At 36.4% G+C, this 13,702-nt stretch overlaps 1 protein-coding gene and 1 long non-coding RNA gene across 3 annotated transcripts; one reads left to right on the top strand and one right to left on the bottom strand.

Moving 5' to 3' along the window:
* Window positions 1–4,087: 4,087 nt before the first annotated feature.
* LOC145229942 (uncharacterized) lies at window positions 4,088–8,638 on the bottom strand. The gene is made up of 3 exons (XM_080095286.1): window positions 6,375–8,638; window positions 6,007–6,113; window positions 4,088–5,878 (listed from the first exon to the last, which is right to left on the bottom strand). The coding sequence occupies exons 1-3, from the start codon at window positions 6,390–6,392 to the stop codon at window positions 5,431–5,433; spliced, it is 573 nt and encodes a 190-aa protein (XP_079951412.1). The 5' UTR covers window positions 6,393–8,638; the 3' UTR covers window positions 4,088–5,430.
* A 173-nt stretch (window positions 8,639–8,811) lies between these two features.
* LOC145229943 (uncharacterized) lies at window positions 8,812–11,588 on the top strand. Of its 2 annotated transcripts, XR_013860521.1 has the most exons (4): window positions 8,812–9,151; window positions 9,305–9,461; window positions 11,002–11,078; window positions 11,159–11,588. It is a non-coding gene; the product is annotated as an uncharacterized LOC145229943 (long non-coding RNA). The 2 variants fall into 2 exon arrangements; XR_013860520.1 differs by lacking the exon at window positions 8,812–9,151 and having other exon boundaries at window positions 9,186–9,461.
* The last annotated feature ends 2,114 nt before the right edge of the window (window positions 11,589–13,702 follow it).

The following is a 13,702-nucleotide window of genomic DNA, read 5'->3' on the forward strand; positions in this document are numbered from 1 at the left end:
TTTCCGATCCGATCCTGATCCAAAATTTTCGAGCAACAATAAGATCCGATCCGAAAAATATCCGAAAATTTTAATTTTATTTTTATTAGAACTGTTTAGTTCACTACAAAAATTATCTAAATGTAATGTCTAGCCTGAAACAACAAAGAAATATTAACATCTCACAACATAAAAGAAATATAACCTCCATTGCAACGCGTCCCTTACTCCCTTGTTGCACGTTACTGTTTACGGTAGGCCTACTATGTCATGTGATAGCCAGATTTTACAACAACACAAAAAACACACGACACACTCATAAGGGTGCACAACTGCAAACGGAACACAGCAAATATGTTCAATTCAAGTTTCTATTTATATTGCCTTCGACGGTTACTTGAATACTTGCCCCATACAATTTCACAAATATTATACTGGATTGGATAATCCGGATCCTGATTCGGCAGCTGTAAAGTAGTATCCGGATCCGAGCCGGTATCCGTCAAAAAACGAAGATCCTGCCGGATCACGATCCGGTATCCGGATCCATGCCCAACTCTGCTGGAGGCACATTGAGTCACGCCTTCCGATAATAGAAGACAGCGCAACAATCATTATTCAACCAAATCAATCTATCACCGAAAATAAGTTTTCTACAGAGAAGTGTTATTACCAAAAAGGATCTGTTCAGATTCTTGCTGTTTGCTGTTATCCCGCATTTCTTTTTATTTGTTATTTTTTGCGGCTCCTTACACACTTGAAAAAATCCGTTTGGTCCCCAAAACAATTAAGGTTGAGAACCATTGAACGAAAGTAATAAAATTTTCTTATGTCGAAAGATACGTTGTCAATGTGACTGGGTCATACAGTTGAGACTTGTGAGTGCTTACGACGTTAAAACGGTAATCTTTTTGTGATATGTTTGTTTTACTGTTTCACGTGAGGTAATGCACTTAAATACCCTCGGCCCTACACACAGAGAAAGAGACAGACACACACTCACGTGCTGCGAAGAAAAAATGTGTTTGACTGAAAAAAAACTCAGCTTATGGCGCACAACTGTTGATGGTTAATGAGGATACGGGATGCAGGCGTTATCCTAACTTCTCTGCACTGAAGAGAAAAGAGAGAGATAGTGTGAGGGAGAATGAAAGAAAAACTCACATACCAACTTGTTGTGGTAAAACAGGATACAGGCGGCGCCATTCCACCTCGTCTCCACTACCAAACCACATAAAAAAATACACCTTCGTTTCCCTCTATTCCACCATAGGCAATGGATTTTTCTAATTTTAAATCACCCACTAAAATGTTAACTTCCGCAACAGTACGTCATTCAACTGCATTTCGGTTGTAATTTGTAGTAAGATATCAAACGAAGGCATGAACAAGATTTTCTTATGCTCTGTGATTTTCGCTGTGATTTATGTGACTGATGTATCAGGCCAAGGCAGTGACAGATTCGAGTTAGGAGGCTTCCACCGACATACCGCTAAATGGCAAACAAAACCCAAAAAACGCAGGTAATAGATCCGACACAGGTAATAGATGTATTTAGAGTGTTAACTCTGTAAATGTGTTCTATGTTACATCAGTAAAATCTATGTTACACCGTAATCGTTGTATTAGAAACAACTGTGCCAGAAAACCCGTCCAATCTACCATGAGATATTTATTTCTTGTTTTGCAGAAACCAAGCCATGAAAATAGAACGCATACTAGGTAAAGGGTAACTAGAAAATTCCACGATTATTCGCATACAAAATGTTAACAATAAACTTTAAAAATAAACTATTCTAAAATTATACATGTGTATAATGTGACGCGTATAAATTTTGTAGATGCAATATTGCAGCAAAAACCTGATGATTTTTAGGAGAACGAAACAGACCAAAAGTAGACTTTAGGTAAAATATATTGGTTATTACAAATGTGGCCATAATGTTGAATTACAGATTGGAATTACATTTTCGTTTTGCTTTCTGTTTTCTAAACAATTTTTTAGTTTACCCTTACAACATTACCAATAATACAAAACAGATATACAACTCTTTATTTTACAGATGACTCCTTGATAAGATGAAGCAATTGAACATATCTTCCGATTTTATCAGGGCTAAAAATAAAATATGTATTCGGTTTCATTGTTCATTGGTTATTGTAAATGAAAGCATCAGAATATAGGACAGTTTTAAGAAAAAGGAAATTCAAAGCTTTAAAAGCACTTAGCATGCAGTTACGGTTTGGTTTTCAAGACCAAGGGTTTCATTGAGACTTTCTGGCTGCTTTGAAGACTCGTGTAAAGTTTTTATTCAAAATTTGTCGTATCTAAATCAACGGGCATTTCCTATTTCACGTTACGATGGTTTTATAATAAGCGCACTCCAACCTGGCGAAATGACTTTCTTGGACGCAGCTTGACAAAATGGCATCATTGGCCAAGTCTTACCCCTCCGTATAAAAAATATTCTGAGCTCTTTGTATCATATAGAGTTTGGGCCTAACTAAAAGTATAGTGAACAGACACATTGATCGACCCCTAACCAGACAAATGACCTGAACGTCAATCACATTTTGTTGAGTAAAAGCAATACGTACGCAACAGGCATAAAAAGCTACAAATGATCAAATGATAAAGCACGGCCGCCCAATATTTGAAGATCACTTACAATTTACGTTGTTTTCCTAATGTCATGCTTTTGGGTGTTGTTAAAAATAATAATCTCAGCTTATGGCGTATTTCAGTGTTGGTAGTTGAACAGGATACTAGATGCAGGTGTTATCCTAACTCCTCTGCACTGGATGTGGTGTTTTCTTTTGAAACAACACACAATAAATAGCTAGGCCACTTACACATATATAAAATGCCCAGAACCGTTAAAGAACAAGGATATTTAAAACTTATCAAACGAAAATGGCAATGTGGTTGTGCTCTAGTCATAAAATCTTTAATAAATCTAATAAAAATATTTTGTACAGACATGCTTCAGTTATTCTCCTTAATTTGGCAGAGCCTTTTATTCTCCACAAATATTTTTTTTACATTATTTTAACATGTTTCTTGTGGACACTTGGTTCATTAAACTTTGGTGTTTAACATTTTAATCACAGGTGCAATTCATAACAAAATATATGCTAAAAAGTAAATTATCATGCTTTAGTCCAATAAGTTAGTATATATAATGCTGAAAACGCACGTTGCAGTGCTTTTGTTTACACTCCATTTCATAAAAATGTCACCAATTTGTTTAAATAAATTATTTTTTACACCTAAATTAAGGTTTACTGCATCGGAAAAAAATATTTGATTATTTGAAATTGTGCAAAAAATTATTTGATAAATTTTCAAATAACTAAAAATTTCAAATAATCAAATAATCAGGGGCGGCTCGTGCGAGGGGGCTGCGGAGCTGCAGCACCCCCTAGATATTTTTACTTAATATAATATTAATGATATTCCTAAACAATATTCCAATATTACAGATAACTTTCATTATACTTTTTTATTCTTTAGCAATATACAAGTTAACAAGTATAATTTCCACCTTGATCGGCATTTTTTTCCCGTTTTTTGAAAAAAAATGCCAGTTTTCGAAAAAAATATTATTATGTTATCTATGGTGGAGCTGCAGCTCCAGTTTCGTGACGTTTCATGACGATTTCAGTTGGGTCGTCGGTGTGCAATTAAACAAAATACACAAATGATGCCGTCTGCTGTTTACACTCGTGTGCATTATTGCGTAACAAAAATTACGTCACAATGGAGTTGCAAATTAAGATTTGTATTGCTTGTTTTTCTACACAAAACAATGGATAGAAAACTAGAAATGTAGCTTTTCTATATATTGCCGACTTACATATGTTCAATAAAGGCTAAAATTTGGAGCAGCACCCCCACAAATTTTAGACACGAGCCGCCACTGCAAATAATTATTTGTTTGATAACAGCCCTAGCGAGATAGTTATCTTTTACTAAATAAAACAAACTTACCCAACCCTAACCACGATTATAGCGGGATCACCGCCCCTAACTTGGTAAAAACCAGGTCACCCTGCACTAACGGCTTACCACTAAAGCCAAAGTTAAGATGGTCACACCGAACAGGGCCTCAACTAAAACCAGTTTAATAGATATACAAAGGCGAAAAGTTTACATTACGACAAAGCGCCTTTCAACGTTCCAATGCAATACAATACAAAATCGCAACGCTACCACGTTTTTCCACTGCACTCATAACACTGCGTACAACACGAGGCCCAAGCGAGAACTGCCCCAAAACGAAAACGAAACATGGCAGTCACAAAGTCAAGTGATCTGAACACCCTATTACAATGCACAAGCGCGAAACGTCGATGTCTAAATCATTGGTGCGAGACAGCAATTGATTAAGGAAGTGAATGAAGCGGTACATGAGAGCGTGTCAATACAAAAAGTAAAATGCAAATATAAACAACAATGAAGTTGAACAAAAAGGTACGTGATATATATTAACAAAAGTGTGCGTGGTTAATGTTTAACAAAAGTGTACGTGTGTTGTGCAAGAAAACAAAGAAAATAACAATGTGTGTACGCGCACATTACACAAATCCCGATAACTGTTTAACGTTTAAATTGATTCTATGCACAGGTTATATCTGATTATTTCCTTTACACCTGCGCAGCCGTTCACCTGTCTTTTACGTTGACGAATGCTTTTGACAATGCGGGGCAAGACTATAGTGGTGTCAGTGCTTGGTAAGAGACGCGATCGAAGTTGTTCAATACCTTTTGTTGACACAAACGTTGTAAATAACAGGTTGTAAGGTTTTGGAAACTTTGCCGACACATTTTTTTCATTGTCAAAGAGAGTGCTAGGATCAAAATGTAGTTTGCAAATTTTGCGTTATTGGCAATTCGATATATGTAAAGTTACTAACAGTATACCCTACGGCAGACCCATGTTTATCTGATCGATAAGTGGCGCAAAGAGCTGAATTATTTATTTAGCAGCTGAAGTAGGGGAGGGTTAGGATGTAGGATTTAATAAAGTTTACTTTAGAAATTAAGTTTTTTTGAAAATTCAATTGTAAAAATGCAAACGCTGTTATACTCCTTCCTTCTTCCGTGTGACCTTTCAAATTATACAACAACAACGTTCGAAACACCTCCGCGAATTGTCCAAAGTCAATACTTGCGTCTTTTACATTTTAACTATAAGTGCACACATGTAAGCATGCGTTTCAAATATAAAAACAGACACTTTTAAAAAACACATTAGTTATACCACTGAACATACGATCTTTATTTAGAAAAAATGAAAGCAAATTTTACGACCAATATTTCGATTAAGTTTGACAACGCAAAACGCAGAAATAATTCTACGGAAAAGTTACAAAATGTTTTGCTGTACATAAAGTTATCTAAATTGTCATTGTGGTCCCAAGTTTTATGTTTGTTTGTTTGTTTGTTTTTTAATGTTCAACATCAGCTTTTGCGTAGCCTACTGGTCCAACACCATTCCTCGGTACATCTGCTTTAACGCCATTTCTCTGTACATCTGGTTCAAGACCGTTCCTCGGGTCATGTGGTCCTACACCATTGCTGTGTCCATCTGCTTTAACACCATTCCTCTGTACATCTGGTCCAACACTATTCCTCTGTACATCTGGTCCAACACTATTCCTCGGTACATCTGGTCCAACATCAGTCCCCCGTATATCTGCTTTAACACAATTGCTCTGTAAATTTGGTCCAACACCATTCCCCCGTACACCTGTTTCAACACCATTGCTCTGTACATCTGGTTCAGTACCATTCCTCAGTGTATCTGGTTCGACACGATACCTCGGGTTATGTGGTGCAACACCATTCCTCAGTGCATTTGGTCCCACACCAATCCTTGACTTAAGTTTTTCGTATCTAACAAAAAAAGTTTGTCCGTCTGATGTCAATATTTAAACCAAAAGTTAAGTTGTCACTTTACATTCCAGATGAGTGTAAATTTTATTTCTTGCTAAATTTTTAATGAAACAACCTGGTAAACTTACATCCAACTGACGCCCCACATACAAAAACAAAGTAAAAGCGCTGTACGCTTCCAAATAACTTCTTCAACTTGGTCCCAGTAAAGTAGCAAATAGAAACGAACGATATCCTGGATTTAAATATAGCATGATTAGTGTGTGCTTTAATGTTGACAAATGCCCATAAACTATTCTTGTACGAAGCCTATTTTGCTCCAATACAGAACCACGGCATATAGGCCTACGCTATACATGTTAAGTTTAATTAGGATTTTTTCCGGCTTAGTCTTTTCCAAGTTTTGCCTTAACCTAGTTTTATCGTTTTTTAGGAAAAATAGTCAAACTATATGCACACATGAAATACAAGACGTCAACATCACTGGTTTACTTACCAGAATAACTTGCAGCATTTTTCCGAATCAGCTTGTGTCTCAAGCCAAGTTGAAGTCACTACTTTTCAGAAAAGAACAAACTAAACGTAAAGCTAAAATTTGTTTCTTATGCAACAGGCTCTGTGTTACATAGGCCAGCTATTACACGAAAGTCACTTACACCAAACGCTAAGGAAAGTCACAGAAAAGTCCTTTTAAACTCGACGCGTGACCAGAAGGGGGGACCCCTAGACTAGAGTATTTTACCTCTTGTTTGCCGAAAGGTAAATCCCCTCATAAATGTTTTCGGTGCTAGCGGTGTACATTACTTGAGTTCATTTAAGAACAATGAAATGTTCACCGGTAGCGCCTAGCAGTGCCCGACGGACTGTTTCAACATTCCCCGACATGCGACCTATTTTGTTCTCTTTAATTTGAAGAGGTTTTTCACCAGTTAAGGAACTATAAACAAACAAACCAATGAAACCAGGTCTAAATTGAAACCCTTAAATGCCCAAATGCATCTGCTGCTCTCAAACCGATGTACATGATTAAAAGTTTTGGCGAACGTACTAGACAAAGCAATTACATTTCCAGTATTTCTAGAGCTCAAACAATTAAATGTAGTCGATACACATTTTCTCATTTTGTTTTCTCCTTATTCCGTGCCAAGAAATAACACAGTAAAATTTACCGAAACAAGTAAAATTTATCGACTGCCTTGAAGAGCTCATCAATGTGGCGTCCAGTCAATACCACACAAATGACAAACATCTTCTGTTGGCTAAGTTTGTTACTACTCCAAATCTGAACTATTTTTTTATGGTTTGTTTGGACGTTGCACCAGTTACTGGTCATTGTAACGCTCCCTTTGTGTGAGTTTTTTTCCATTGTTGTAAAAAGTTCTTCGCATATGTATCATCAACTCACTGAAACATTGTGTAATATCTCTTTATTGTGCTTAAGCCTTTACCAGTTACATCGCAATCGCGACACATGACATCACAAACACTAATATGTAAAGTAGTCTTGTGAAATACAGTATCATTTTCCCTTGCGCGTTTTGTAACCGTTACACTTTGGTCTGCTTTTGTTAAATTACAAATATAGGTATTGTTTAAACTTGTGCCAAAACCAATTGGCGAGTGTAGTCCCATTGGGGGACGTCAACGGTGTTTCCCCTCATATTGAAGAATAACCTTTGGAGTAAGTGGTTTACTATTACAACACATTCGCCATTCCTGGTGCACTATTACACCTTCTATACTTCAACAGACTAAAAAGCAAAACAAATAGGTCAGAATTCTTTTACTGTAATTGCAAATTGGAATCGACGCAAAAAATAGTTTTTACGTGGGTCATATTTGGTATGTTTAGCTTATTTCAGTTTTTTGCGAGCAATATGACCATACTTGTTTAAAAATACACAAACTTAAACCAGTTAACAAAATTGTCAGCTCTTCCGGCAGTTTTTTATTCTACTGTGCCAACGTTTCGATGTCCCATACGAAACACCTTCATCAGGGTAATGACATACATTGCACAAGTTATTATAAAGCGAAAAGGGCGGCGAAACACACACAAAAAAGGCGGTAGAAAAAACGCAATGCGCACCAATGGTCGTGTGATAACACCTGGCTCAATGGTGCAAAAGCGACCGATAAGTTATCGGCATTAGAACGTCCGTTTTAACGTTCATCGTGTTGGTGTGAGAATGTATGTTCCACGACCCCAGGAAACCTCGCTTGTGAAAATCGGTTTCTCTCGCTAACACCTGGGCAGCAGAGAAGTTTATGGTGTGACCGAGGACAGTAGCATGTTGCGCTAATGCCGATTTTTTAGCATCTTTCTTGGCTACATCCCTTTCATGTTCTTTACGGCGCGTATTCAGAGATCTTCCCGTTTCGCCAATGTAAATCTCCTTGCACTGTTGACATGGGATCGCGTACACCACACCCCTTGCCGCGTTTGTATCAATGGGGTCTTTGGGGTGCGACAGCATCTGACGTAGGGTGTTGACTGGTTTAATCCCTACCGAGATCCCAAAGTCGATTAACATGCGACGTATTATGTCTGTTAACCTAGGAATGTATGGCAAGGTAACAAAAGCACGCTCTTTGGACTGAATCTTTTTCCGAGCACCCGTGGTTTTTCGGTCACGGAGGATCCAGTTCGGGTAGCCATTTAACCGCAGGGCCTGGTAAAAAACTGCCGGAAGAGCTGAAAATTTTGTTGATACGTTATGCCTGGCAGCAACAGTGTATTCATTAAACCAGTTAAATTACGAAAGGCACGCCATTACAATTCAGGGGTTCAACCAATGTCAGCGCTTTACACAGACTATGTCAATGGCACGGAGATGTACACAGAGTGTCCCATCTTACACCAGGCAGCATACATAATTATCGAGCTTTTCTGAAAACAAAATTGAACAGAGTTACGGCCTGTACTTATGGGATAGGGTCATTTTAATCTCACCTACAGTTCCTTAGTGATTACATGCGGCGCTAGTTGCTTTCAGCAAAAGGCACTGTACCATTATTGGCACGGCATTCATCAGGCGCCTCTAAATGTTTGTAAAGCTCTCGGTCCTGAGGTGTTTTTCTACAGCCTGCACAGCATCCTGCATTTATGTGTGGACAGCTTTCCGGTTTTATTTTGTATCCTGTCAAGTTGTATGTGCAGATGTAAAACGTGTGATAAAATAACTTTGCGCACAATAAGTTTCAGTTACTGTAAAGTTCAGTATATTTAGTTGCTGTAAATTTGGATTGCAAAGAGTTTACTTCAGAAAGAAAGTAAATATAACTACAGTGTTGGTATAACAGTAAAGTAACTGTTGTGCAGTGAAATGACTTACCCAGCATAAACGTTTGAATAGTAGACAATTTATTTTACAAACTTTAAGTTGAAGTGGCTACAATTTACACACAGTTACACAGATTTTTCAGTTTTAGGTTACAACAATGCGGACTGACAATCCAACATAAATATGTGTCAAATTTTTGGGTGCCATACAACTTACTTTTACTGTCATCATCCTTTTCAGAAGAAACTTTTCAATTGTCACAAAAGGAACATACTAAAACATCAAACTGGATTTAATAGGTAACAAATGAAAAGACAATATAATAACAATTTAATAGTTCATACAGGTAACACTGTTTTTGGATGAACAACATTAAAGTTAAAAATCGAAAATTTGTTTTCGATAGCTGAAGAAAAAATTATTGAGGTTTTTAACAGAAATGATTGAAATTTACAAGACAGAGACAAGGCTATGGGAAAAATTTAAGGTAAAATTTTATGATTTGTTTTCAGAAGGTTTACCCATTTTAAATTATAATATATAAAAATTCTTATTAAAACGCAAAAACACACAAAAAAGGTGTTTTAAAACATGTTGTATTCAACGCCACAGTTTACTACAAACAAACGACTGTTAAAAAAGGGAAACGGTTTTAAATTTCATCGATGAGTCATATGCGCAAAATACCAATGACTGGTAGCTTTCTGAGCCAGCCCTGCGCCATTTTGTCGGAGCTAAAAGGTAAAAGCAAAATATTCAACTGAAAAGTTCAATGATTTTCAGAACGAAATAAGTTGTGACCCCAAAAACAAAACAATTCAGTACTTTGCATTAGTGTGCCATGATACGATAAAAACTTGAAAATTGTTCAACATTGAATAGAAACTGCATTAACTCGTTTCCGAAAGTAAAATAAACCATAAGATGCATACTAAAACGGATACATACTTAGCACTATTTTAAATGCCAAAGTTACAAGGTTTAAAATTGCTTACAATTTCTAAAACATTAAACTAGTTGATGCCATTTTATCAACAATACATAGGCCAAGTCAAATCTATACCCTTCATTTTTAACCAACAAAGGATTTTACAGGAAATAGCAATGTTCAACAACAATAAACATAGTAACGTACACTTGGTTACCATGGCGAATAAATATACTGTTACAATAACAACACCGAACACATATTTGCCATTGAAACTTCGAATACTGTTATTACACAATAGTAAACACTTGCTACGAAACACAATATGTAGCCAATAACATCAAATTTGTACACACGGAAGCATAAACCGTTCCAAACAGTAGTTATAGCTGGATTCGACAAACAAGTGTAAAGCCATTGCGGACACGTAACTCACGCTAGAGAACCTTTGTTTAAGTGTGTTCTACGGTTGGCTAGTCGACAGAACCCTTGGGTCTTTGTTGCCGAACTTGATAATATTTTAGGGTATAGGGAGTCTGCTGAATAACTGTAAACTGTACAGCACAGTATGGCACCTTTTTCTTTTTAGTTTTTAGCAGTTACAGAAGGCTTTTAACTTTCAATCGTTTTAATATTGGTATGAGGTAGCAGTTTTTTTTAATTGTCGTAGCGAAAATGCGTCTTCGGAATTCCATGATAGTATTTAAGGGTTGTCAAATAAAACTCTTCTGACTTGTTGGATGAGTAAGCATCTGCGAAAAAGTGAAGCTAAAGTACCGTCTCACGACTGTTTGAGTTCTACGTTAGACCTACACCATTTTGTCCAGCCAAATGAAGGGTACCATATTCTCATATAATAGCTTAATTTAAAAACATTTAACCAATCTGTATTCCTGTTTCTCTTTTTGCAGGTTTGACAGAAAAACAAAGTAACACTGGATATGTTAAAAATTTTGCAGGACAGAAAATGTGGACTCGACTTTAGAATGTAAATATAAATGAATGTAAATACAACTTCTACAGAAAAAGTGTAAGGATTGTAGAAACAAACCTAAAATTTGACTTTAGATTAAGGGAAGTTCTACCACTTACAAAAGCTCCAAAAACGACTCCAAAATCCTGTTGTCTATCTCTTCAACTGGGATCTAAACAACAACAAAAAACAAGTTTACCTTCTGTTGGATTCAAATTATATGTAAAACAACCAAAAACGAAACAATGTGCTCACATAGTGTTTGGTTTGACATATGTTTGGTCTGAAATCATCATAAAAATGAAAGCAGGTTTTTGTGGATTATGCATAATGTGTTTTTATTATGATATAGTCTGATGTGAGTCTTTGTATTTCGTTTGTATCAAGGCACATGGATTGTTTTAATCTAACTGCGCTCAGAATACAAGCTAGTCAAAGTGTGTTGTGATAAAGTTATTGAACTTTTTATGACATGTCGATCACATTCATTAGTAAAGTACTATCTAATAAAACTGCATTACAGTATTTCTGGACATTTGTCTATTTCTGATCAAATACAATTGAAACAACAAGTGTAGATTAATGTGATCTGTCGCCGCTATGTTTGTGAACAACCCATTTCGGTTTACAAAGGTGTTGATTATATGTCTATAAAAGTCATGTTATCTTTCTTCTCTTAACACAACCCAGTGTGTGATATGTATTTGAATAATCAATTTCTGCGCTTTGAAAGCAAATGAAGTATTTGTGTTTAACGGCCTAAACAATTAATATGAGTTTGCAAGTAAATGAGGACATGCCAGGTTTAGGTAAAAACGGTTTAGCGCAAGTAGCGTTACCATGCAAGGATTTTTTAATATCCACAAGGGTTTACCGGATAAAACAGAATATTACCAACAATATTTTTAAAAACTAATTAAACTTAAAGCACATGCACCAAAAGGCAATACCCGATATACAATCTTACAAAAACGATTTCCAAATAAATTTTGTGTCAACTACCAAAAACGGATTAATTTATAGCAGTTTTTAAAATAAGCGATGTACACTCTATTAAAAAGATATTTTAACATTAAACTTAGTCTACCTGAATGTCGATGAAGCTGTACGCCATGTTCAAATCGAATTTTGATGAAACAATATCAGGCGCGTGCTCAATAGACAAAGGTAGGGAAAAGACGCAGACCAAATGAATAAAGCAGTAAAGCTCTTTTATTTTAACACTACCACTTTCTTCTGTTTGAATCCAACTTTAGTTACTGGAATAGTTTGCGCCTAATTACATTGTACCTTTTTGTGTGTCTCTGTACTTTTCGGTTATTTTCAAGGCCACAAAAAGGGCGAACAATAATGTGGAATATGACACACTTGTTAGGTATTTATGTATTTCAACATCATAAAACTAAATCTGTGGCAATTAAATATACTACACGCCGTTATAGGGCGAGGCAGACCTACGTCTGTGTTGTAACCTTTGTTAAAAGTAAAAAAGTACACGAAATACGGCAGGAAAACGTCTTTTTCACTACACGTGCTCTATGGATACCTCGCCAAGTGGGTGGAACTACTAACGTAAGAACTCACAAGAGCCAGGTTTGCTAATTTCCAGGAGGTGGCGCACGCAAATATTTTAAATGTGGTTTGTGTAAAACATGCTCACGGTTAGGGCTATTAGGGTTGGTCTGAGGTTTCATAATAATAATAACAATAAAATCACCCTAAAAAAAACAGTTTTTTATGTTAAAATTAGTTCCCAACCCTACCCCAGTTTTACTGAAAATTTTAAAAACTGCGCTCTTTACGCAATGTACCGGAAATCAACAAACCTGGCTACTGTGAGTTCACGGCAATACATATACTGTGAGTTCACGGCAATATACACAAGGCAATACTAGTTGCGCCAAAGAGCTTGTGTGACGTAATAATTGTTTAAAACAAATACTCTGTCGTTATTAGTTTGCATAGCTACCTGTAATACTTTTTTTACCGTATGACAGTGTCATTGGAGCTTAAGAGCCTACTTATCGGCAAGTGTCATCAGCTCATTTGGTTTTAAACCTTTCCTTTTACCAACCATGTTTTTATTTTTGAATATCCAGATTTTAAAGTTGCCTCGATCATCGTTGTTAGCCTGCAAGTGAGCTGGTCTCTAATGAAACAAAAAATTAATGCGTTAAAAAATTATTCGTCTTTACGCAATGTCAGTTTTTGCACACTTTGAATGTTTCCGTATGACGAAAAATACATTGGAGTAGTAACATTAATTCTTGCATACTAATATGCAAAAAAGTGAAACGTAAAGTGTGTTATTTGTAAGTATAAACAACAACTAAGAATTGTTTTAAATGCAAACAATGTGTCATGTATACAAAAGCTTATTGAATCAGACCTATACACCCTAATGGGTTAGTTCATATTTGAGACCAGTAAATAATATTTACAAACATTACAAAGATGCCTTCGATTTAGCGGCAAACTGTGATTGAACTAACGGCCGCTGATGTCGCTAACACTCCGATCCTCTATAAATTGAAACCGATTGCTAAGGAGCGCTGGCAGGAGTTTGGCCGAATGGTCCGGTGCACCTGACCCATACACAAAATCATTATCGGGATTCGTCCCCGGGAGTGTCCTGGGTT

This window comes from Phallusia mammillata, chromosome 5 (genome assembly GCF_965637545.1).
Source record: "Phallusia mammillata chromosome 5, kaPhaMamm4.hap1.1, whole genome shotgun sequence".
NCBI classification, from domain to species: Eukaryota; Metazoa; Chordata; class Ascidiacea; order Phlebobranchia; family Ascidiidae; genus Phallusia; species Phallusia mammillata.

What these genes read in the sequence shown, in the direction of transcription:
- LOC145229942 (XM_080095286.1), bottom strand. An exon ending in ATGTGGGGCGTCAGTTGGAT is followed by an intron (nt 5,879 to 6,006) that starts GTAAGTTTACCA and finishes TTTTTTTGTTAG; the next exon opens with ATACGAAAAACTTAAGTCAA.